The sequence below is a fragment of the Podarcis bocagei genome, assembly GCF_964188305.1.
Source record: "Podarcis bocagei genome assembly, chromosome: 8".
Lineage (NCBI taxonomy): Eukaryota > Metazoa > Chordata > Lepidosauria > Squamata > Lacertidae > Podarcis > Podarcis bocagei.
The window spans coordinates 27,751,795-27,777,064 of NC_138133.1; the positions used below are offsets into that span (position 1 = coordinate 27,751,795).

The 25,270-nt window shown below is 44.4% G+C and overlaps 1 protein-coding gene across 1 annotated transcript; it reads right to left on the reverse strand.

Moving 5' to 3' along the window:
• Nucleotides 1–506: 506 nt before the first annotated feature.
• Nucleotides 507–24,914, reverse strand: TXNDC5 (thioredoxin domain containing 5). Its single transcript, XM_081206505.1, has 10 exons — nt 24,656–24,914; nt 20,281–20,430; nt 17,636–17,741; nt 16,596–16,692; nt 14,720–14,835; nt 9,781–9,867; nt 8,326–8,469; nt 7,002–7,084; nt 2,814–2,943; nt 507–696 (listed from the first exon to the last, which is right to left on the reverse strand). The coding sequence occupies exons 1-10, from the start codon at nt 24,874–24,876 to the stop codon at nt 574–576; spliced, it is 1,257 nt and encodes a 418-aa protein (XP_081062631.1). The 5' UTR covers nt 24,877–24,914; the 3' UTR covers nt 507–573.
• Nucleotides 24,915–25,270: the final 356 nt, after the last annotated feature.

Genomic DNA, 25,270 nt, shown 5'->3' on the forward strand with positions numbered 1-25,270 from the left:
GGCATGGTTCAGTAATAAATGCAGGCACACATAGTACCATTGCTTTTTGTTGTACATCCCTCATGATGAGAGAACACAAAATGACAGCAGTGGTCAGGGGCATCTTTCCAAAGTGTGTGTGTGTTTGTTTTCCTTTGACGTTTCTATTGATGAGACATTTAAAAAGCACTGATTTGCCAGAAATAAGGTTTACAATGTGCAGTTTTGCATGTAGTAAGTTTGTAACTTGTGTAAACTGCCATCATCTACCAGGCCCCCTTAATTTTAACCTTTCCTTACTGGTTTTAGATACAAAAAGGCAACTGACTACCAGGACAAAATGGAAGTTCATTAACACAACTAATAATGAAAACTGTTTCCAATTTGAACTATGATTGCTTGTTGTAAGCTTCCCTTAAGCTCAGCACAGTAGGGCTTCAGAGGAAACAAACACACACAGGAATACCACATTTTAGTACATTCAGTTTCCCAAATGACCACTATTGGAAATCTGGTACCAGCACACCTTGATTCAACTCCCTTGTTTACTGGACAGACACAGCTTAAGGAGCAGTATCCAAACAGACGTGTTTTCTACAGTTCATCCTTTGCTTGCCCCAGGACAAAGTTGTGCAGTGTTTCAAGATCTCTGGCTCCAGTGTGCTCAGTGACTTTTTCCCCACCACGGAAAAGCATCAGTGTTGGGTAGCCACGAACCTTCATAAGGAGAGAAAAGAATGTAGGTGAGAAAGCAACTGCAATCCTGTATGTCCCGACTCAAAAGCAAAAGGCTCTTACATATGGCCAGTTAATAGTGGGCATGGCACGGCTTAGAATCTCTTTTTTTGTGTGTGTGGTGTCTACACATCATCCTTGCCAACCTGTACTTCCTCTTTAGAAAAGCTGAGAATTTAAAACAATCTGTTATATATATTACGTCACTGCTGGATGGAAGGGAGTTTCAACAGGTGGCCCCATGTTCCTAACATGAGCAAATTAACACAAGACCTGTAATAAGACAGAGTGAGTAGTTGGGGTTGCTTAATCTCCTGAGTGGAAGGTACGCTTATGACAATTGTTCTGTAAATTACGATAATCTCTCTCTTCAAACATTCTCCACCTTTAGCTTAAAGCGCCTCAAGAACTGCTCGTATTGCTGAGGAGTATTAAATTGGGCTTTATTCTCTTCCTTCTGTTTTCAAGCTTCGCCAGAGGCCACACTATATATATACATTTAAACCACTACAAACCTTTAACAGCTTCCCCCAAAGAATTCTGGGAGGTGCTGAGAGTTGTTAGGAGACCCCTATTCCCCTGTGTGGCGTAACACTCCATCCCTATTCACAGAGAACTCTGGGAATTGTAGCGCTGTGAGGGGAATAGGGATCTCCTAACAGCTCTCAGCCCCTTAAATAAAGTGCAGCTCCCAGAATTCTTTGGGGGAAGCCGTTAAGGTTATCATACTGGTTTACACTGGCACCAATGCCAAATTATGGGTACTTGGCACCCAGCCTCACGGGGCCCGTGGAAGCTGCGTCTTAAGGCCCCGGGGGGGGGGGGCTCCCAGGCCCAGACGCTCCTGGGTATCCATAATCTGGATCCCAATTCAGTGCCAGTGCTGGTTTAAATGTGTAGTGTGCATGTGGCCCAAGAGTCTCCTCCCTCCTCCAGCAGGAGGAAGCTCCTGGTGCATGGAGCTGTCAGAGATTTGTGAAAAGAAAAAAGCAGCAAGAGGCGGCAGGTATCTCCATACAGCAGGAAGGCTCCCCCTTCCTTGTTGCTTCCTGCTTCCCTTCCCACAAACCTCTCATCAGGACTGATTTGATTCCCTCCTCCTCCTCTCTCAGCAACACAACTGGATTGCAAGGTGCTTTAAGTTGAAGTTAAACAACAGCTGGAGATAGCCAGGAGAGGGGAAATACCTTTAACATACAGAGAACGCATTCAACTCCCCCAGCCCTGCCAGAAAAGTGGTCCCCATCAGTATGTAGTTTAATTAGGAAGAGGTTTCTGGTCAAGCACGGTCAGAATGAAATGTATTCAAGGAGCTTGGTCATGATCAAGGCTACACTGAGAACTCTGTATGTGCAGTGGAGCTTTGGAGATTACCTCCGCCATTTTCAAAGCGTCCCCACAGCCACACCCTAAATTCAGTACAGTAGTACCTCCGGTTATGTAACCCTCTGGTTACGTAAACTTCGGGATGCGAAAGTGGCAAACCCGGGTTTTGCTTCATGCGCAGCACCAGTCCTCAGGTTGTGAAAACCTTGGGATCCGACCACACCTCCGGAACGGACCCTGTCTGCAACCAGAGGTACCACTGTAGTTTCAGAACCACATCTGACCACACATAGTGCGGTTAAGCAGGTACAATAAGCACATTATGTAGAAACTCCTCAGCTTTAGCTCATGTCTTTTCACACAAGCCATAGTGAAAAGATTCTGTACACATTCTTCCCTGTAGCAGACACCAATCACTGTATTTTTCGCTCTATAAGACGCACCAGACCACAAGACGCACCTAGTTTTTGGAGGAGGAAAACAAGGGGGAAAATATTCTGAATCTCAGAAGCCAGAACAGCAAGAGGGATCGCTGTGCAGTGAAAGCAGCAATCCCTCTTGCTGTTCTGGCTTCTGGGATAGCTGTGCAGCCTGCATTCGCTCCATAAGACGCACACACATTTCCCCTTACTTTTTAGGAGGGAAAAAGTGAGTCTTATAGAGCAAAAAATACGGTACTTTGGAAAGTTAACTGTAAACCAAGCAGCCACACACTTGCAATTTCAACAATTAAGCAGAAACACAGTATAAAGTCATCTAGCTTCCATACTTACGGAAAATCTATTGCAGACATTGCGTTCCATGGTGCAGTCGACTTCTGCTATCTTGACATCTACTGGTCCTGGAAAGTTCTTTTTTGAGAGATTCTCCCAAGTGGGAGCCAGGTTTTTACAATGACCGCACCTGGGGGGAGGGATTAGCATGAAAGCATATATCATTTTTTAAATAAATAAAAAATCCCCATGTAGCTTTCAATATATAACAGAGGTTTGTTTCTTTTAAGTAACATTTTTAAAGTACGAAACAATACTTTTCAAGCCAGAATCTCAAATAAAAAGCACAAATTAAGAAAAATCATGAGACACTGGATCATTTTCAATGGCCATACAACACCAAAAAACATTGAGTTGTATCTACTTCAACCATTCTTAGGCAGCACTAGTTCATCCAAAAATTACAAATAACACTTTGTCCCACATTTGATGAGGCAAGGCTCGGCAAAAGGTCAGGAAGAGTCCCTGCCCTCCTCATTCCTTAGGAGGGTGCAGGTCTCCTTGAAGAGAAGCACGAGACTCTACTGCTTTCCAAGTGCTTTGTGAAAGGAACGGAGACAGCAATAAACTTAATTTTGGCTACCAATTTAAGGGGGGGAAACCCCACTGATAATTCATCTTTTTCTGTTGTGGTGTAAATGTGCCCTCCTCTAACAACCTAGGTTTCCTTAAAGTTGGGGAGATGATGTCTCATAATCATCAAATTAGGAAATAACGTACCATTTGAGCAAACAATTCTGAAGCCACAGCCCTAAACCCACCTATTGCTAAGTAGGTTCTAGCTGAAATTAGTGAAGCAAAATGTCCTCACGCCACAGCCCTCCAGCTTACCTAAAACTCAGAAAGCAATAAAGCAAGGTTTCCACCTCTGACGTGTTGTTTATACAACAGTGAGTCTAAAATTTAAAATATGCTTACTACCCATCACTTCTCCCGCTAGCTCAAAAAAGGTGGTGCTATTTTTTAGAGGAAGAGTAGGAGTGGCTTTGCTATTCTAGAAGTAGGTCTATTTCAAAATCATAACTCTAGCACAGCTAGTGCCCCAACCCTTTAAGTTACCTCGCCAGAAAAACCTAATATTCATTCCTCTGTTGCTGGTCCGTTCTTGTTGTAACAGATTCATAAATTTAAAAACTGCCTCCATAAACCAAAGAGGGTCCAAATATTGTGAGGTTATATATGAGGACGTTGCTGGTTTGCTAATTTCCTCCCTGCATCCCATAACTTACCTGGCAAGCAACAGAATTATCTTAAGACGCAGCAGAGTAACCAGGCAAGTACTGGGATGGTTAATGTTTTCTGCCAATCCAAATGCCCATCTAATGTTCCAGTCGCATTTGCATAGGGGCAGATGCAGGATTGTGTTTTACAACAGACCTGCTTCCCGTGGAACACCCAGTCTGTGTTATGCAACAACATGGCATGCAATCCAGTCACAAGCGAAGCACTTTGATGCTCCACTGATGCTCCACTGCAAAGAGTCTAAACACTTACTAAATTGTGGCCACAGCATGTCCACAGTAAGCTGCACTGCAATAAACCTGCAAACCAACTTGGTGCATGAATATACTATCCCTGTTATTATAAAGTAGATGTTAGCAAACTGGCAGCCATCAAGCCTATGCACGTAAATCAATTTTTGATCTATCACTGCTGTGACATTAAGTTCTGCACTACTTTCCCAGTCAGTAGCTGATTCAAGGCACTGCTTATAAAAATATTAAAAACCTGCTCCCTGCCTTAGGAAACAAAAGGAATCATTTTTAAGGTCTCTTACTATATACAGGGTGTGTATTAAGAGGGCTACTGACCATATGTACTGAAAACTATTAAGATGAGATGGGCTTTTTACTTGTCGTTCAGTTTAATGTTAATATTTACTTAAAACAAAGTAAAGGGCAAAAGGAGACCTCAGAGAACTAGCGGTTGCTTAGCCAAACATAAAACAGCTGACATGCAAGAGAAAAAGGTCAATTTGTATACAATGAACTATAATTGTGTACACAATTTAGCTGGCCAGGAATAGGCTACTGGCTATTTGTGTAGTAAACATTAGCCTGAGCTGAAGCTTTTCATGGAAACAACTTGTTGCCAAATGAGAGTGGATTTGGTCAGGTGGCATTTAGAATATCTTTAACGCAGCCCTCACTTTTGGATATTTAGCATCCTTGCGGCATGGTTCTTTTTAGAATGAAGTCAGGAGAGAATGGAAGCTATATTTGGAATGCAGCTCTGCTCTAAGATTTGCAGAAGAGCTCAGTGAATTCTACAGGTATCTCCTCTCTTTCACGTGTATCCTTCTCACCTGTAAATAATTAAGACCAGACCAGTTTCCCCTAATGCCATTCATCTAAGTGCCACCTGCTAAGTGGCAGGCTTGGTGGGTGAATTGCATAGGGACAACCTACGTGTCATATTGCTAACAACTTTCCCAAACTCCAGGTTTCCCTACTATCAGCAATAGCATAGGATAAGAAGACGGGAAGACTCCAGGAGCCAGCAAAGACACCACAGAACAGTATGGTGGAGCTAGCACTGCATGAGATCAAGAACCGAACCACTTCCATAGTTAAATAAATTTTCACATCCATGCTTGGCCATCAAGTCACTAGGTGGTCTTCAGCCAGTCTCTGGGCCGATCCACACACCATATTTATCAAGCAATGACTACAGCAAGCACACATCTGTCAGTAAGTCACCACCGATCTAACATAACTTTTGCCTGGCAATTTTGTTTGCTGTGATGTGAGTGGAGAAGTGGGGTATAACTCTAACAACTGAACTTTAGTCCATCAGATAGAACGGGTTGGTTCTTGACTGTGTCATTCTTAGACTGGGTGAAATCAGTTGAGGAGCCAACTCAATGTTTCTCAATATAAACAAGTCATACTTTCATAAACTGACTTACACGTATGTGAACCAGACCCCCAACCTCATTGTACCAATTGTGTACCTATGGCAAATAAATCAGATCTGATACCCCTCCCCTCAAATAAAACATGCTTAAACCTGGGGTTCTATGTAGCATGAACAGCAGAATTCTTTTAGGCAAGATTGTATGTTATAAAGCAAGACGTACAAAATGTCATACATGCAAAATCTTGAGACTGTTATGGCCTGAAATCAAATACATCCAACGCAAAGGCCTGGGAACAAGTACATTAAGAGGACAATCTCAGCAGGATTTGGGCACGTGTAAAATGTATTTTTAAAGATTTGAGAATCAAAGTAGAAAAGTAGATGGGGAAGAGGGGCAAGGAAAGTAGAACTTTCCTCTCCACCACAGCATAGCACAGTAGTCTCTATGGGAGTATATTGCATCTAATTATGGGTTATCAGAATTTTTAGGGGGTTAACCAGGCTGGGATAGCAGAGATAGCAGACTTGTTGGATTCTGATGTAGATTTTTTCAATTTCGTTGTTCTATATGGGACAATGACAATAAAGATTATCGTATCGTAGAGAGGAAAGGGAGGAAAACTACTTCTTCTCTTGCAATCACTACAGTGCTGAGATAGCCATTTCTCTGACCACTGCAACACTGAGCTAGCAGGAGAGGACTATCTCTGTCCTATCCAGTGGAAACAGTGCTTTCTCTGCATTTCAGGGAGCCATCTCTGAAGAGCAGAGAGAGTGGTTTTCCTGTGCAACTGCAAGACGGGAGGATCTTCGCAGCACGGCAGTGCGATAAAGAAGATATCCTCTTGCGCACCACCATTGTTAGGCGCAAAGTCCTTTCTCTTTCCTGACCGGTAAGACCTCCCAGCAGTTGCAGAATGAAAGAAAGAGAAGAAGCCCTTCTGCAACAGGTAAAGGTGCTGCCATTGGCTAATCTGACATGCAGTTTGCTAGGCCTGATTTAGCATGTAGACTCTAAACAGCCAGCAAATTAATGGTCTGCCAGGGGTACCTCCAGCTCATCTCTAACAAGACAAGGAGGCAAAGAATAGCTCCCAGATGGAAACTAGTTTTCACTTCTGGATAAATGCTACCAACAGGTAAATAAGGTCACAATTATCCGACTCTAAAGGTGGAAATAAGTAAGTGAGGAGAACAACAGCAGCAACAGCACAGAAACAAAAATTTCAAATACCTGCAATCCCAAATGTTTTCTCTGTTGAAAACATTTATCTATTCACTTCATTTGTTGATCTACTAATCAATAAAATCCTCATGCAGAAAACTTACCATGGAGCGTAGAACTTAATGAAGGTGATCCCCTGAGACACTTCTTTATCAAAGTCTTTTTCAGAGAGGGAAAGGACTTTGCCCTGTCAAAGGAAAGGGAGGTGAAAGTCAAGCGGCTTCAAACATTCTTGGAAGTGATACAAGTCTCTCGCCACTGCTATGATGTTGTATTAAGAAAAAGGGGTGCATAGAGGAAGCCATGCCACACATCACATGACAAATGCCACAGTGTGGAGATTTCCCAGCCTCCACCCAATACATGAGGCTTTTCAATACACCCTGAGCTGGCTTCCCCCTCCACAAAGCACCCTTGCTGGGCCAGGCCAATTGTTTTCCCTGCAGTTCATCTACCATCAGGTGAGAGCCATTAGAAGGGGGGAAAGGGTGGCACTCAGAGACACATATGCAGCTACAGTCACTGAGGAGCTAATTAAAAGCAATCTGCACAAGCACTCCTTGAAAACCCCTCATATGAGTACTGCAGCCTAAATGGACATCACTATCATTTTAATTTTCTGGATTCAAATTTCTTGTTCTGCACCTCCTGTTTTATTGTAGTCCCATCGTCCCCCTCCATTTGCTCCCTGCCTTCTTGCTGTGCCAACCCAAAACAGGGCAGAATCTGATCATGACTACCTCTGTCCTGGCAACAAGCTGTGATGTCACAAGGATGGTGACTTAAGTGAGAAAGAGGCTACAGGAAATGTAACATATACCATCCAATAGGAAGGGAACACCTTTCTATTCAGCTACATATATTATCTATCCATATATTATCTTTAAACACAAAAGGATGAGAGGCCAGGAACCATTTTATTCAGAAACGAACCTGATATACACAGTATAGCGACATATGTACATATGTTTCTGCACGTTTACATGAATGCACAGCTCCCTGGCAGCAGTCAACGCACACTTTTTTAAAAAGCAACAACAGCTTTATTGCAAATTCTGATCAAGTGTTATAACCAGATTCCTAGTGGAGGCATGACAGCAAAATCGTAAGAATAATTTTTAGAGTTCGGGGAAAACATTTAAGAGGTATTATTTAGGACATGGGTAGGCAACCTAAGGCCTGGGGGCCGGATGTGGCCCGATTGCCTTCTCAATCCAGCCTGCAGATGGTCCGGGAATCATTGTGTTTTTACATGAGTTGAATGTGCCCTTTTATTTAAAAGGCATCTCTGGGTTATTTGTGGGGCATATGAATTCATTCATTTATTATTATTATTTTCAAAATATAGTCCAGCCCCCCACAAGGTCTGAGGGACAGTGGACTGACGCCCTGCTGAAAAAGTTTGCTGACCCCTGATTTAGGACTTGCCTCTTCTTCTGGAGTTGCTTCTCTAGGTGGTGACGGTGCTTCTGTAGGTTTAGCATCTCCTGAGGCTTCTTTGGCGTCTTTTAGCTGGGATTCTACATATTCTTTCAAAGAGTCCAAATCTCTCTTTCCTTTATATTGGTCAACCTACAAAACAACAATGACAACATGTGAATCATTTAGTTTAGCAAACCTTTCTTGAATCCCCATTTGAAGATGTTCACGTTTAAGCACTCATTGCTACATATCTATATCATCCTATCAATTCATTAGCTTGGTTTATTGAATTCCACAGCTTAAGTTTTTTGCTTTTTGCCAAGAAAGAGATCCTTGCAAATCTTAATGCATCTTGAGTAACAGAGTGAGAGTTTCAGTAAGTTAAGAGTTCCTTTTAAAAAGAATATAAAACTTTGCATCTTCCCTATTTTTTCCTACCCGTCCAGAAAAAACAAAACAAAACAAAACCACCCTGTGAGGAAAAAGCAGCTTCAAAATTTTGGGAAATTTCACACCTGTCTAGAACCCTGAGTTAGCAGGACTCTAAAAGGCGTGAGGAGCTTCCATGAGTATAGGAGGCCCTAAACAAGAGGGAACTTGAAAGGAGCTGTGCAACTACCGGGGGAGCGCTAAAGGCACAATCCATGCAATAATAATAATAATAATAATAATAATAATAATAATAATAATAATAATAATATTCTTTATACTCCGCCCATCTGGTTGGGTTTCTCCAGTCACTCTGGGCGGCTCCCAACAAAATATTAAAAACATGATAAAACATCAAATATTTAAAACTTCCCTAAACAGGGCTGTCTTCAGATGTCTTCTAAAAGTCAGATAGTTGTTTATTTCCTTGACATCTGCAGGAGGGCGTTCCACAGGGCAGGCGCCACTACCAAGAAGGCCCTTTGCCTTCAGCTCCTTTTAAAACTTGTGTCACCCCTTCAAACGAACAATAACTGAACAGGAAGGGCCAGGAATTAAGGCAAGTGCTCTGAAACCAAAGCACACATTCCGGGAGCAAGGTGATTATTATTTCCCCTGATACTCATTCATGCCCTCCATCACCCCACCCCACCAGACCCCGGTGAGGAGGAAGATCCACAAGGACTCAATGCTCCACTGACTGGAGCATATTCTCCTTTTCAGCCTTGTCCAAAGGCAACACACATGATGGTTTACACCTCTGTGAAAACAGGAGCTCAGTAGTGGAAGCTGGAGGTATTTGTATATATGTGTGTCTGCATTATATTTGTGTGTGTGTATAAAACGACATGTTTGTTCTACTCGGCATTTCACAGCTCCTATGACCTGTGGCTTCATAAAGATTCAGTTTCACAAACTACACCATCGGGCTTTCACAGTCCATTCCAGGGCAGGCCTGAAAGTGACGTAACCGATCCCATCACGTAAACCTAGGAAACTGAATAAAGGGGGCAAGCTTCGTAATAACCTCACCTTCTCTCCTCCTCTGAACCAAAGGAGGGTTGGGTAACCGCGCACTTGGTTTTCCGAGCAGACTTCATTATGTTGTGTGCAATCCACCTGAAACACCACACAAGTATCAAGTAAAAAGGCCATTGTGAATTTCACAAAGTAAAGGTATAAGCTGTCAGCAGGTGTGCTGAAATATTTAACTCTCGCTGCTGTGCAAAAAAAGAGACACAACTGCTGATGGGTGTCGCCATGATTACTTATATAAAGCAGCTAAACATACCGGGCATGGCACATGATTGAAAACGGCACATTTTCCTGCCCTTGGGGTTGCATCTAAAAAACCATGGAACGAAAGAAGAAAGGACCTGGGACGAAGAGATGAAAACATGCTATGAACTAAAACGAAGTAAAAGGAGTGATAATAAAACCTGAAAAATATAATCAAAGGAAATAAATTTGGGGGAGGGGAATGCAAGAAAACATATGAGGTCATATATGTAACGGGGAAGGAGTTCCATGCCTTAGAAGCTGTAAGAGAGACAAAGTGCATAGCTAGAACGGACAGCTTAATAGGTTCAATGAATTGAAGGACCCAGGAAGAAAACAGAGAGAAAGCAGGAGTAGAAATGTGAAGAGACGCAAAATAAGACTCATGGGGCCAATAGATGACGCCAGTGCAGATAAAAACACAGAAGAGGTGTAACATGATTGAAACACAACCAAACAAAAAGTTAAATGAGCAGAAGAGCTGGGAATGGAGAGAAGAGTTTTAAGTGGGGAGATTGGTGAGGGAAGCATTACAATAACCCTTGCAACATAAAAGGGAGAGTATAAGGGCTTAGGTAGAACCAATTGATCAGATGGGGTGTGTGTGTGTGTGTGGTGCTTTTTAAAAAAAGTATCATAAAAGAGAGAAGCGACAGACCTCAGCTAGTGCAGTAATGTGAGCCAAGCAAGAGAAAGAAGGATCAAAGACAATGCCCAGCCTCTTAACTTGCTGAGAAGACTGAAGAGTGAAGTTGCTGACTGAAAGAGAAAGAGAAGGGGAAAGGTGATTTAAGGGGAAACATGACAAATTCCATCCTTTGTATACAGTGTTTGCGATAATGATCCAACATCCCAGCAGAAGACAGTTGGAAGCATTAGACAGACTGGTGTTAGGAGGCAGTATTGGCTCTGAAAAGCAGGTGCTGTAAGCACAAAACAGGGGAGGGTCCTTGCCTTCATGGCCAGCTTTAGGTTTCCTGAAGGCACCTGGCTGGTCTCCCTTGGAAACAGGGCTGCTGGGCTAATGAAGACTCAGGCTGCCCCAGCAAGGCTCTTGAGATGTTTTTTGTAAGGGGGAAGAGAGAGAAAGGAACACAGCGAGAAAGAAAGGAAGAGAAAGGCAGAGTTGGACGGCACTGTGTAAGAATTTCAAGAGCAAGAGTCAATGCCAAGGAAAGGATCTAAGGACTGAGCTCAGCAGAAACCAGTTCAGAGAGGAAACTGAGAAATAAGAGTGCCATTAAAGGAAGCTTTAAAAGGACAGGTCACGATGGGAGGGAAGCCAAGAAAGGAGAGTTATCAACAAACCCCCAAATAACGCCGAGGACTAAGGAGCAGAGAGGGATCAACTGTATCAAAACATGAGGCAAGATCAATGAGAGCAAGAGGATTTTATATAGGGCCGTCTCAATAGAATGCAGACGTTGAATACCAGCATGGAAAAGGAACTGTTGTAAAAAGAAAACCTGGGTGCTGTTGTTCAAGTACTTTGGATAACAAAAGAAAGATAGAAATGGGAAGGAGGTGAGGGGTTTTATTTTTAAAATAAAAATGGGGAACCACGGGGCAGGGTTTACCTAACAAGTCCTATCAGTGGAAGCCCTGAGCAAGGAAGCAACAGGGCACTTGTGCAACTGGGCTCCCCCCCTCCTGTCCTGCCCTCAAATAGGCTCTGGGGGCATTGGAAGAAGACACAGCAAGTTTAAAGCACAACAGGGAATGGTGAGAAGAAAGGTAAAGGCTGAAAATAGAACAAGATTTATACGATACTCTGGTTTCTCTTCAGATCGTATAAATAGAATTAGAGAGGAAGGAACAGATGGAGTATTTGCTGTGGAAATAAGGAAGAGGGGGAACTGGGTCAAAAGGACTGAAGGAAGAAGAAAAGCAACAGCAGGAAATGAAAGCAGAGAAGATGGGTAAAAAATAGTGATGATAATAATGATGATGAAGAATACAGCCAGAACTAGAGAGTAATGAAGAATGAAGAGCACAAATCAATAAGCTGTTGGACAAAATTATTACAGGAAACTGATGAAGGGACAGCAGAGGAGAAGGATAATGATGAGCATGAAGTAGCAAACCCAATGCTAATCAAGTCAAATTTGGCCCAGGGGCATCCAGGAGCTCAGACCCAGAAGCAAAAGGAGCATGAGAAGGAAGAGAAGAAAGGCTAAGGTGCATGGGGTAAACCAGGCATAGGCAAACTCCAACCCTCCAGAGGTTTGGGGCTACAATTCCCATCATCCCTGTCTAACAGGACCAGTGGTCAGGGATGATGAGAATTGTAGTCCCAAACATCTGGAGGGCTGGAGTTTGCCTATGCCTGGGGTAAACGTTGCAGCAAGACCAGCTCCTGTTCACTGCTCCATTCAGTCAGCCAGGCCCTCTTCCACTCTGTTCCCTTGTCTCACTCAGTTTTCCCCCATCAGTCGGCATTTGTTGCCTACTAAGCAACAAATGTAAGCTGTTAGTCCCCTTTTAGGGTTTCCCTAAACCTGCAGCTATTGCAGGGTGATTTATGTATTTATTGAAACCCCTTGTTTGCCTGCCTTTCCTCATCAAAAGCTGTGCATGGGTGGCGTTGCTTTGGCGGCATAAGCAATGGCATCCATAGCCATTCGTAGGGAACGATTAGACAAGGTCTAAGATGCAAACAGCAGAATGGATGGGAGATGCGAGAAGTGAGAGTGGCAGAAGGAGGGAATCTTGAAGACAGAGAAAATGCCGAGCAAATTTATCAGAATGAGGGTTAAAGTGAAACCAACAGGAATAAGAATTGGAAGGGAAGAAAGGAAGAAAGCAAGCCAGTACTGTACTCAAAAGTCAGATGTGGATGAACAGGATGGTGATAAATCACAGCAGCCCACAAATTAAAAGGAGCAGTGAAAAGAACACACACAATTAAAGTATGGAACTCACTGCCACAGGAGGCAGTGGTGGCCACCAACCTTAGATGGCTTTAAAAGAGGATTAGGCAAATTCAGGGAGGACATCAAAGACTACTAATGATGGCAATGCTCTGCTTCTGTTGCTGGAAACCACGGGAGGGGCGAGTGCTCTTGGGCTCAAATTCTGCTTGTGGGTTTATCACAGGCATCTGGTTGACAATTATAAGAACAGGATTCTGGACTAAATGGGCCATTGGCCTGATCCAGCAAGCTCTTCTTATGTTGGAAACAAGAGGAAGAATTAGAAGAGGGGAAATCAAGAATCTGGAGCAAGCAAGAAGCTGAGAACAGATGACTTGCCACTACAACCTTCAAGGTGGGAGGAGTGAGAAATGCTAGTGAATGACTTAAGGAAGAACATCAAAGGCAGCAGTCAACTGGAGAGACTGGAAGAGCAAGGAGAGAGAGAGAAAATTCAGAGGAAGAAACCAAGCAGTGTGGCTTATTCGATAGCTGCAGGAAAGTAAATGAGAATCAAGGCGAACCAACAACAACATGACAAAGAACTAAATTAGGATGACGAGGGCAATATGCAGTAGGGCCAGCACTGAGAGCAACACTACCAGCTAACCAGCGTGAAATAAGGGGTGGGGAAATGGAGACATCAGAGAACAGCAGTCCAAACACCCTTGAAAAGCAAAATTGCAAACACTTCGCACAATGGCCTGGATCCAGACGAACAGCACAATCCTACCCAGGACTTTACCCAGAAGTAAGTCCAATGGAACTCAATGGGGCCTATTCCCAGGTAAACGGGGTTAGGATTACATCCAAAATCCATTACACTTTGTAGCTTCATTGAAATCAATGAGGACATGTTGTTTCGGCAAGTTTAGATCCAATTGATTTCAGTGGGTTTAAAGTGTAACAGGCTTGGTGTTACTCAATATTTTTGAAGGCAGGCAGAACACTTGTCTGTGTTGGTTTCAACAAGCATTTATTTGCCCCCTTGCAAACCTGCTCTCAGTTGGGAAAAACAAAATGAAAATATTGATTTTTTTATTAAAAAAACACAAAATAAGTATCAGACTTTCCTTCCAATGTCATGTGTAGTTTGTCTCCCAACAGACCCCGAATACTTTATTTCGTCTAAACTATTAACCATGCACCCAGTTGAACATTTCAGGCTGGGAGAGCAATCTTTTCCACCAGAAAGCTAACAATATGACTACACTCCTGTTTTTATAGTTAGCTGAAGTTGTTCCAACACCCACACACATCTGCCTGAAGATGGAAAGAAGGGCTCCATCATCATAAAAGTAAGCTGTAGGGACCCTGCCTTTTCCTTCTTTAAAATAACAAGGCCCTGGTATGGCTATATTCCTATTAACCACTCATTCACTTGCCCACTAAGAGTAAGAATCCCTCCCGTGTAAGCAGTTTGCTACTTACTGTTTCTGTAACAGATAACGTGTCTGATTTTGCTGTTAACTGTCCTGATTTTTATTTTTATGGGGTTTTTTAAATGTGGAAAGGCCGGGTACAAAGGTTTTACATGAGTAAGCTGCCCTGTGACATACACACAGGTAAGATAAATATTTTGTGGGCAGGTTCCAGCAAAACAAGCAAGGCACCAGAATTTTTTTTAAAAACCGAGATGTGCAAATGGACTGCCAGGGGTATTATACCGCAGAGTAAATGAAGTTAATTGCGGGTTAATGGAGCAAACAGCGTTCTCCCATCATAGATGTTACTGTCCAAGTACATAATGTTCAATTTAAGGCCTTGTAAACGAAGCCTACCTTGCCGATCTTGGCAGTCCCCGAATTTTCAAGGTGCTGGGCCAACTGCTCCCAAGTTGGCGCCAGGGCCTTGCAGTGGCCACACCAGGGGGCAAAGAATTTGATAAAGTGATTGCCTAAAAACAAAACAAAACAAGGCGTATGTAAATAAACAGGGCTCAGTTCACTCATTTCAGCAGTGATTAAGTGTCTGTCTTTATGCAGACAAACAAGACTTGAAGGTGTACTGCGACTCTTTGCCATGACTGGGTTTCCATTCTCAAGAGGTGGGGATCCTGATCCCAGCATCACACAGCTGCCCTGTGTGAAACAGGGGGCTCGCTCCCACCTGTAGCTCCCAGTCACTTCCTCCATACGTCCCCAAGCATAACCACTTAGAAACCTTGGTAAGATAAGCAAGGTAACCTTGCCTGACCTTCTTCCCCAGTCTCCTCTCTACTACACTGTAGTCAAAAACTTCATGCAGCACTTTCCTTTTTTTTACACAAGGCTACTAAAGGTAAAAGGTAAAGGACACCTGGAAGGTTAAGTCCAGTCAAAGGTGATTATGGGGTTGTGGTGCTCATCTCACTTTCAGGCTGAGGGAGCTGGCGTTTGTCCAGAGACAGCTTTCTGGGTCATGTGGCCAGCATGACTAAACTGCTTCTGGTGCAACGGAACACCGTGACAGAAGCCAGAATGCATGGAAACGCCATTCACTTTCCCGCCACAGTGGTACCTATTTATCTACTTGCACTGCCATGCTTTTGAACTGCTAGGTTGGCAGGAGCTGGGACAGAGCAACGGGAGCTCACTCCGTCGCGGGGATTCGAACCACCAACCTTCTGACCGGCAAGCCCAAGAGGCTCAGTGGTGTAGACCACAGCGCCACCCATGACACAAGGCTACTAAAGCATCTTGATTCCAAAATGTTTCCTCTAAAACGTCATCTCCTCTGAGTCTTGCAAGCCTCGAGGTTATCAGCAGGTGAAAGGTTATCAGATGGCCTTTTGGAGTTCTCAGTGGAGAAAGTTTGTTGGAGGTGCCAGAACAACAAGGATGGGAAAAGGCCTTTCCTTGAACCACTGGTCTCACTGGGTCTGAAGAAGGCTCAGAGCAATCTCCACCTGCCCTGGACGTATGTTGGCAAGCATCAGGTCCTGGGTAGCAACAGGTTAACAGCCGAGTTCTGAGGATTACAGTTCATCTTAGTAAGCTGAAAGTAGGCACCAACCAGATACCTATAGAAAGCTTGCAAGGAGGACCTGGCTGCTCACAGCCTCTTCGCTTTCCCCTTCACACAAACCAGTGAACAAGTCAGGAAGTCTTCAGTTGCATCCGAACTGGGAAACTATGGTTTATAGCTTTGGAACAATGCAGGGCATGATGCCAACATCCAACCACGGTTTCAGGCTTGCTCTGAAACCATTAACTAAAACCTTCCTGATTTCATAGAAACACAGAATTGTAGAGTTGGAAGGGACTACGAGGGTCATCTAGTCCAACCCCCTGCAATGCAGGGATCTTTTTGCCCAATGTGGGGATCAAACGCATGGCCCCAAGATTAAGAATCTCATGCTCTACCAATTGAGCTGTCCTTTGTTCACTTGCCTACGTGAAATGAGTTGTTGTAGTGGCTACATGCAGAGGGCATGAGGTTGATTTGTAACTTGGCTTCAAAACTTGGGATATGAACATTCAAAACATGGCAAGTGTCATTAGCAATGCTTGAGCTGTGACCCAGGAACTCTCAAGATGAAATCTCATTTCTGCTACACAGATTCATTAGATAGCCTATTCATTATGGGACACTGTACCACTGTTACATAACTTTATGAAATATAAAGAACATTTTTTTTAAAAAAGGAAGGATTTGTAGCAATAACTATCAAGTTACCTTCTGCAACATGCGTTTTGAAATTAGCTGATGTGAGCTCATATAGACCCTGCTTTGATTCTGGGTCTTTGGGAGACTCTGGTTCAGACTCCTTCTCCTATCGTACAAAGGAAAATTACATTAACAACGCTATTGTATCTCAAGACAGACACAGCTGGTTATATAGCTGCATGCATAATGAAACCGCAAGTATAAGTTTGTGGTTATACTCACAACTGCAAACATGACAACACTCGTTCGCATTTTCAGATAAAAGTACACACCTATAAGCTAAAGTGCTATATACACATTTGTAAAACAGCTCATGCCATCCATCCAAATGTAACTACTTCTTGCATGAAATTATTTCCCCCCAAACACACACACACACACACACACACACACACACACACACACACACACACTGTATGTTATGTCTGCAGATCAATAAATTTTATTTTCCTAGAGCAACAAATGAGAGGCAGCCAACTTTCAAGAAAAAAACAAAGCAATGCTGGCAGCAGCAGCAGCAGCAGAGGGCATGTTGTGGGGATGCAGGGTGAGTGAGCGAGAGTGTGTTTGTGTGTGTGTGTGTGTGTGTGTAGAGCTCCAAGTTCAACCAGTTTACTTCCTTAGCCCACACCTAACCAGGAGAGCTTGCATTTGGTTCAGTGTAGGAATGAAGGATAAAAAAATAATAATACCCACATTCAGCTACCATTTCCCTTCAATGTGAACGGCATTGGTTTTTAAAAACATGGTCATTATTGATGGCTGTTCATCACTGCCTAGCTCAAATCATTAAAGGAAGAGGTTGGATAACACAAGGCCCCAGACCTTCATCTTGTCCAATTTTAGCCACATCACATCCATTCTTTATTTTCTAACACATTCTCTAAGGGGGGAAATGCAAAACGTATGGCCTTCTGGCCTTCTATGGGCTCCCCTTATAATTCAGTAACTGATATGCTGTATTTGCACTCTTTTAAAAGCAAACAAAAAACCATTTGAATGGCATTTTATTTTGTGTCTCCTGAAAGAAGGACTCTTTGATCACTTACAGCAGGTTCTTCTTTTAGTGTATTCAGCATCCAGTTCTCCAGTGACTGAAAGTCTCTAGGTCCCTGGTATTTTGCAGCTTCTTGGCCTGGTCTAAGCAGTTTCAGGCTGCAAATGCAAGACAACAAATGCAAATGTTTTAAAGGTCATGCGATGTTGAAACATTCTGAAAACGACTGTACTTTTCCCGTCATGTCCCAGCTCAGAGAACCTTCCTCAGGGTGGTCTCTTTAATCCTAATTTTTCACAGTTGTGTTGATTTCAGTAGCATGGCATTAGGCTTTCCAAGGTTACAATTTCTCTGCAAAAACTGAAGACAGCTTCAAATCTAACTGTGATGCAGATAGTTTGAATGCCCTTTCACTGCCGTGAAAACGTAACAGTACCACCTTCTGTACCCAAAACAAACTATAGATTAGCGCCTGTGACGTCACTAGCATATTTGCACCTCCACCCAAACAATTCATGGAGCAGTTCTGCAACTGCTTTAAAATTGCTTGTATTGCTCTTTCTTGGTAATGTCAAGGGGAAAAAAAAGGTAAAGGACGCCTGACAGTTAAGTCCAGTTGCGGATGACTCTGGGGTTGCGGTGCTCATCTCGCTTTACAGGCCGAGGGAGCCAGCATTTGTCCACAGACAGTTTTTCCGGGTCATGTGGCCAGCATGACTAAGCTGCTTCTGGCCAATCAGAGCAGCGCACGGAAACGCCATTTACCTTCCCGCCGGAGCGGTACCTATTTATCTACTTGCACTTTGTTTGGCATGCTTTCGAACTGCTAGGTTGGCAGGAGCTGGGACTGAGCAACGGGAGCTCACCCTGTCACGGGGATTCGAACTGCTGACCTTCTGATCAGCAAGCCCAAGAGGCTCAGTGGTTTAGACCACAGCACCACCTGCGTTTACTAATATAAACTCTGCTTACACACACACACACACACACACACACACACGTATATATTTGAGGACAGCATGCCTAAAACATAAAGGGACAGAGCCAATTGCATGTTTAAACTTGCAAGATATGTATTACAAGCCCAACTGCAAGGCTAGGTTCTCACACTACAAGTAAAGAGCCCATTATGACTACTGCTGAATGTTACACCTGTCTTCTTATGAAACATTTTATATCAGCATATTAAGAAATCTAAAGTGAAAAAAAATGTTAAGAAACTTAGGCCAGAGGCCCATCACTATCTGCCCATACACGTCGAGTGAGGAGTCCTGGTTACCTGCCGTCTGCCAATAAAGCGTTGGATAATTCACAGCAAGTACGAAATCAAGAACCTGCCGACCTCATGAAAATTCAGTCTGCCCAGGCTGTGGGTATACACGCCCCACAGCAGGGAAGAGCTCATCAAAGAGAGGCTATATCTGCAGAATCATCTAACAGGCTACCCTTGCCAAGAAGCTTCCAGGGTGTCGTCAATTAGGTTCTTCCTGGTTTAGCAAATGAACACAGGCCTTGGAAAAGGAAATGCTCAGTAATTACTATACCAGATGAGGTGTGGTCCTCTCACCCCAACCTACCGGAGCAATTCAACCACCTTCTGCTAGCTATAAGACCTTTGCATCACCTTGGCACATTTGCACAGCTGTTCCTCTTATCCATGCACAGGCAAACATATGGGTGTGCTCACTGCACTTTTCATTAAAACCCAAGAAGAGCAAGGAGGAAACAGAAACAGAATATTGGAAGGTTTTCAGTGCTAGTACTCCTCAGTCTAGATCCACTGAAGTTAATGAGCATGGCTAACGTAGGTTTATTAATTTCAATGGGTCTACTCTGAGCAGAAGCTAGTTGAATACAGCCCATTGCTTTTATTTCCTTGTGCAAATATGTATGTACATAATCCCATGGTACAGTCCAAGGGCACATAAGCCCACCAACCATGCTGAAGCTAAGCAGGTCTGGGCAGTGCCTAGGAGGGGCATTTTCTGGCTTCACGGTTTCTCCTGCATCATGATTTTTGCCATTGCCTGCTCTTGTGGTTCGCTGTACCCTGAATGAGGCAGGTGAGAGCTGAGCCAGCAGAGTTAACAAGGGCTGCAGGAATCGAGAGAAGCACTGGCTGACTTCAGTGTTCCCCACATAGTGATTTTTGAATAGCACACAGACACACACAGAGAGACACATCATGATTCAAGATCTATTGCCAGGGTCAAAAATTATGAAACTGATGTCACGATATGGACATCAAACCAGTTTTGGATGATATATTGATATTATCACCTAGCCTAAGTGCCTAGATGGAAGATTTCCCAAGAACCTCATAAATGCTGCCTTGAGTTCCATAACAGAACAAAGGCAGGATATTAATTTAAGAAAACAAAGCAACAATATTAAGAGGGCTTTTTTAAAACAATGACTGTGATTGCTACATGGGCTGCTGCTAGGTAGAAGGTCTGTTCACAAAACAGGGAAAAAGAGGATTCTGGTCCTTCCCAGAAACAGAATCTAATGTATAATACACAATACAGTACATTCCATGCACTTGGCAAAAAAGACGAGCCTGCTGACATTTAGCATTTCACCACAATGCTACACTATAAGCACTCAAAAGCAACTGCCCCCCTCATGCTGGCATGGGCCTAAAGGAGATACGCAGAACAATTAACGGATGCAACGTTAATGCAACTTTAAACGTACGTTGGGTACCCTCTGACACTATACTCAGAACACAGTGGCGTATCCGCAGTGCAGTCCACTTTGACGACATAGACCTGTGGATCTTCCATGCTGTTGTACTTGTCTGCAAGATCATTCCATGTTGGCTGCAGGCGCTGGCAGTGACCACACCTGGGGTAAAAAAGAAGAAGATTAATGAATTCATTTTCCTTTGTTACAGGGAATACTGAAATCAGCTGCATATGGTTTAGAATCTCCATTTTCAACCACACAGAAGCCCGGGAGCTGGGCTTTGGTCCGATTTCAGGTTTCAGTTGATGTTTTTCAAACCGTGTTCTGGCGAAACACTCAGGTTCCTTGGAAGCTTATAGGTATTTTCAATAATGGCCGGAAAGATTCTCTAAAAGATTTCTCATCTCCTTTACAGATGGGGTGCCACCAAGGGAGCGTACTTGATGCAATCTTAGTTCACGCGAGTTAACAGTGATGAGAAATGATATATAGCCTAGAACATCCCAGAAACCTCAGCATCTTGCAAGAATTCCATGAGAGAGAGACAGCAGTTTTCCTGCACAAAACTTGATACAATGGAAAGGACTCCCAAAATGTGCAAAGTCTGAAACCACTGTATCTAGCAACTAATGTGCCTCAAACATTTATTATTACTACTATTATTAATAATTACTTTTGACAAACACTCAGCAGTTTTAAGCATTTGTTCTGACATTAGTTAGTTACTTGTGTGTCTAAAGTACTTCTTTGGATCCCAAACATAATAATGCTGCTTTGAATAAGAATGCATTGCAACAGCAAACAGTGTGAATGTTGAAGAAAATCAAATCATCAAGGTGATGTGAAGTTCAATCAAGACCAGGCTTCCTCAACCTCGCCCCTCCAGATGTTTCTGGCCTACAACTCCCATGATCCCTAGCTAGCAGGACCAGTGGTCATGGATGCTAGGAATTGTAGTGTCAAAACATCTGGAGGGCAGACGTTGAGGAAGCCTGATCAACACCATCACTGGACAAGAAGCATCAGGTCTACTCTGTAAAAGTCTAGGAAAGGCACTTTTCTTTAACCTCACAATATGTGTCACCCTGACCTTGATCCAGGATATCTATAAGTGGTTAGGAGTTCAAGCAGACCAATTCCATCTCCCTCCATTTTCTTCTATTTTTTTAAACCGATACTGTCAACATTCCACAGGTCCTAGAAGTCAAAATTGAGCTGCTTTAGGGCTTCCCGACATTTCTTTTTATTTTACAAAGTAGTATCCATTTTCAAAGACTTCCCCCAAGTGTGCAGAAATCATCCCTTTATTTTTTTTACTTCCACACTGATTGGTGCAAGACCACACAAGTCTGGAATTACTGTATGGTGCATTAGAGAGATGTATGGTCCACTCATTCCTTTCCCAGGGTTCCTTTGTCCCCTTCAGAGCAATTTTTGCAAAGGCCAAAGCTCACATTATGATTTACCCTCTAGCAAGCCAGCTTGAATGAATTGATTAATTATGGTCACAGACCTAGATGTGTACCCAGAAGCATCTTGGAAAACGAGGGAAGACCATGAACTCAATGACTGGGGTGTGTGTGTGAGTATGTGTGTCACATAATGACTATTTGCAAATGTTACAACCAGTACGGGATCACTTGCACACATAGGGAAATTCCACCTCCACCCCACCAAGTGTCCCTCTGGCTACCACAAGGCATGTGTGGAGAAAGACAAAGGATAGTGAATCTTTTCATGCCTCAAGTATAACACATAATGCAGGTGTGCAACACCTGTGGCCTTCCAGGTGTTGCTGAACTCAAACTCCTAGCATCCTTGACCATTGGCTATGATAGCTGGGGCTGATAGGTCTTGGAAGTCCAACAACTCCCTGGTTTCCCATGTTAAAAGGACATTTCCCTGTTATGAAGGTGGGGAAACCCAGATTGCACATCTCATGGCAGAAGAAATGCTCAAGTTCTGTCTTTATAACAATGAGTTGTATATGTGAAGACACCCACAGAAGACGCCTATTTGTATTGCAGAAAGAGGAATTGAAAACCTCTGGATTACAGTGGTACCTCAGGTTACATACGCTTCAGGTTACAGACTCCGCTAACCCAGAAATAGTGCTTCAGGTTAAGAACTTTGCTTCAGGGTGAGAGCAGAAATCGTGCTCCGGTGGCGCGGCGGCAGCAGGAGGCCCCATTAGCTAAAGTGGTGCTTCAGGTTAAGAACAGTTTCAGGTTAAGTATGGACCTCCGAAACGAATTAAGTACTTAACCTGAGGACTCAACATAGTCCTCATTTGGATGAAGGGGGCAGGGGTGGGAACACCAGGAGAAAGCCTGTGCTAATGTTTCATGTTTCCCCCGTTTATCTTTATAGCTATAAACTCACATTTGAAGTGGGGACACAGGAGACCAGAGATACTACTGGAGCTAAAGGGGGCAACCTGACTAGGCCATTGCTAGCTACTTGAAATTGCCCCCCACGTAACCCAAGTGGTGACTAAGCTCCTGATCTGCAGCGCAATTCCTACTAGGAGTCTACCCCTTTAAAAATAAAAATTTAAAGTCAGTTCAGTGCTGATTGAAGACTTCTCAATTATTAAGATGGTTGGGTGACGCCAGACGTCTCCTGCTTTGCCTTGCCAGGAGCTCTGTACAGATCAACACTTCCTATATTAACATCTCAGAGCAAGATTATCTGTGCATATAGACTCTGTCTCAGAAGGAGCTCTTTCTATTTACCTTTTTCTTTGCCCTGAGGCATAGACCTAGGAAAGATGTGAATTCTTAATTAGCTGTTTGCATTTACTGCAGAAGCCTCAGCTGCCTTAAGAGAAAATAGATTGGAAACCACTTTTGCATGGGCTTTATTTGAGGCCTATGCAACACTGCTTATGAATTTTCAGTGTTAAAAAATGGCATTTTATTAATGATAGAGCTGGTCTGAGACCTACCAGTAAAACAAGTTCTGGCCCAAATTCTAGTAGAGCTAGGCTCAAATTAAAGGAGGGGAGGAGAGGGGAAAGAGGTTATCATGCTATGTCCTGCTGTTTTGTTTAGATTCCAGGGTGTGTGTGTGTATTTTTTGCTTTGTCTTTGGTCAGTTAGGACCTGTGAATGGCATCCAGCAATGACAGCAACAATGGAAATGATTTTTCTATGGGTCCTTTGTATACCTATGAAAATTTGAACAAAAAAGTATAAAAGGCACAAATTCTTCCCTCCATTAGTTTTCCCTTTACTCTCTATTTAATGTTAGGCCAGATACATATTTTTTCAGTTTCTTTTTTAAGACACTTGAAAAACAGCAAAGTTTTTTAAAAAAAATAATGTAGACAAAATACTAAAACTTTCTGTAGGCTAGCAATGTGTGAACAAATCTGCAACCCTGAAGTTGCCATTTTTCTATTCACAGAAGTTGTCTCTGCAATCTTCTGCGTGCCTCCACTCCAGAATGTACACTGCTCACATATGCATAGCTCATTTGTGTGCGCAGTTACCCGACTTCTGTGCTGAACACACCTGCACTTAAAATGCACGCACAGATAAGTGATGAGCTACTTCGGGTATTACAGCTACCAATCAATCCGACATAACTTGCCCCCATGAACTTCTTCATTTAGCAACCTAAGAGCCCTGCTCACCTCGTCCCAACATCCTGTTCTTCTTACCAACCAGATCCCTGTGGGAAGCCCAAAAGCAAGACCTGAGCGCTGATAGCCCTCTCCTGACTTGCCCATCCACCCCAACGACCCACTTTCAGAGGCACACTGCCTCAAGACAGGTACCAACATGGCTAGTATTTATACCCTGCCGGGTCCCACGGGCGAAGGGCAGCTTACGGTAATGCCATTAAACTCTCTCTGGGGACAGAGGGTAAAAGTCACAAGTGGGGGCAGGCTGCAGCAGCTACTTCTGCAGGGAAAGAAAACCTCCTTGCGGGTTTCCTGCCCCTGAGGTGGTATAGAGCACCTGCTCTCTCCCCAACCGCACCCAGGAATAGGGCGCAGAGGCTGCACAGCTAGATTAACAGAATCAGAAGACTGTAGAGTCGGAAGGGATCCAGGGGGTCATCTAGTCCAACCCGCTGTCGTGCAGGAAGATGCAGCTGTTACTAAAAAGGGGGCTGCTGCTGCGAGATCCCGCCAACTTCTCCACAAATACCCATGCCTTCGTGGAGACTTTTTAAAGACCGCTTTGGACGCGTGTGCGCATTTGGGGAGGCAGCGGGTGGAGGATGATGGAGGAGGAGGAGGAGCCTCCGCCGCCCCCCACCCCAGCCGGCTGGACCCCCGCCCAACAGCGCCTCCGGCCCGCCACGTCAGCGGGAGGAGCAGACCTGGGCGCGCGCCCACCCCCTTCCCTTTCCCCAGGCCGCCGCCGCCGCTCACCACGGGGCGAAGAACATGACGAAGTGCGGCGCGCTCTGGGCGCCATGGCGGAGCATCTCGGCGCTGTAGAGGTGCCGCGCGTGGGGGTCCGCCTCGCCGCCCGCCTCCGTCCCCTCGGCCCGAGCGGGGCCCGCGCCTAAGGAGAGGCAGCCGAGCAGCAGCAGGGCCAGGCAGGCCGTGGAGTGGTGGTGGTGGGAGGAGGAGGAGGAGGAGGCGGCCATAGCGGCGGTGCAAACGGAAAGAGAGCGAGGGAGGAAGAAGCCGGCCCGGGCCACGTCTCCCCTCCCGGCCAACCCCGCCTGCTGCTGCTGCTCGCGCTGCGAGGGCGGCGTCTCCTCCGCCCCCGCTCCGCCTGCCTCGGAGGAGTCAAAGGGCGACGGGGAGGGGCCGGCAGGGAAAGGCCGGCGACGCCGAAGCGCGCTTCTTTTCCCCTCGCGGCTCGGCGTAAAGCTGCGCCTGGGAGGAAGCTGCCCCTTAAGTTTCGAAAGAGAAGCGGTTCGGGGGCTCAGGGGAGCGGAAGAGGAGGAGGAGGGGACCCCCCTTCAGGGCCGCTGCTGTTGGGCAGCGCGTTTCAGTCGCCTTAAGTACGTGCACGTGCATCAACTTAGTCGCCTT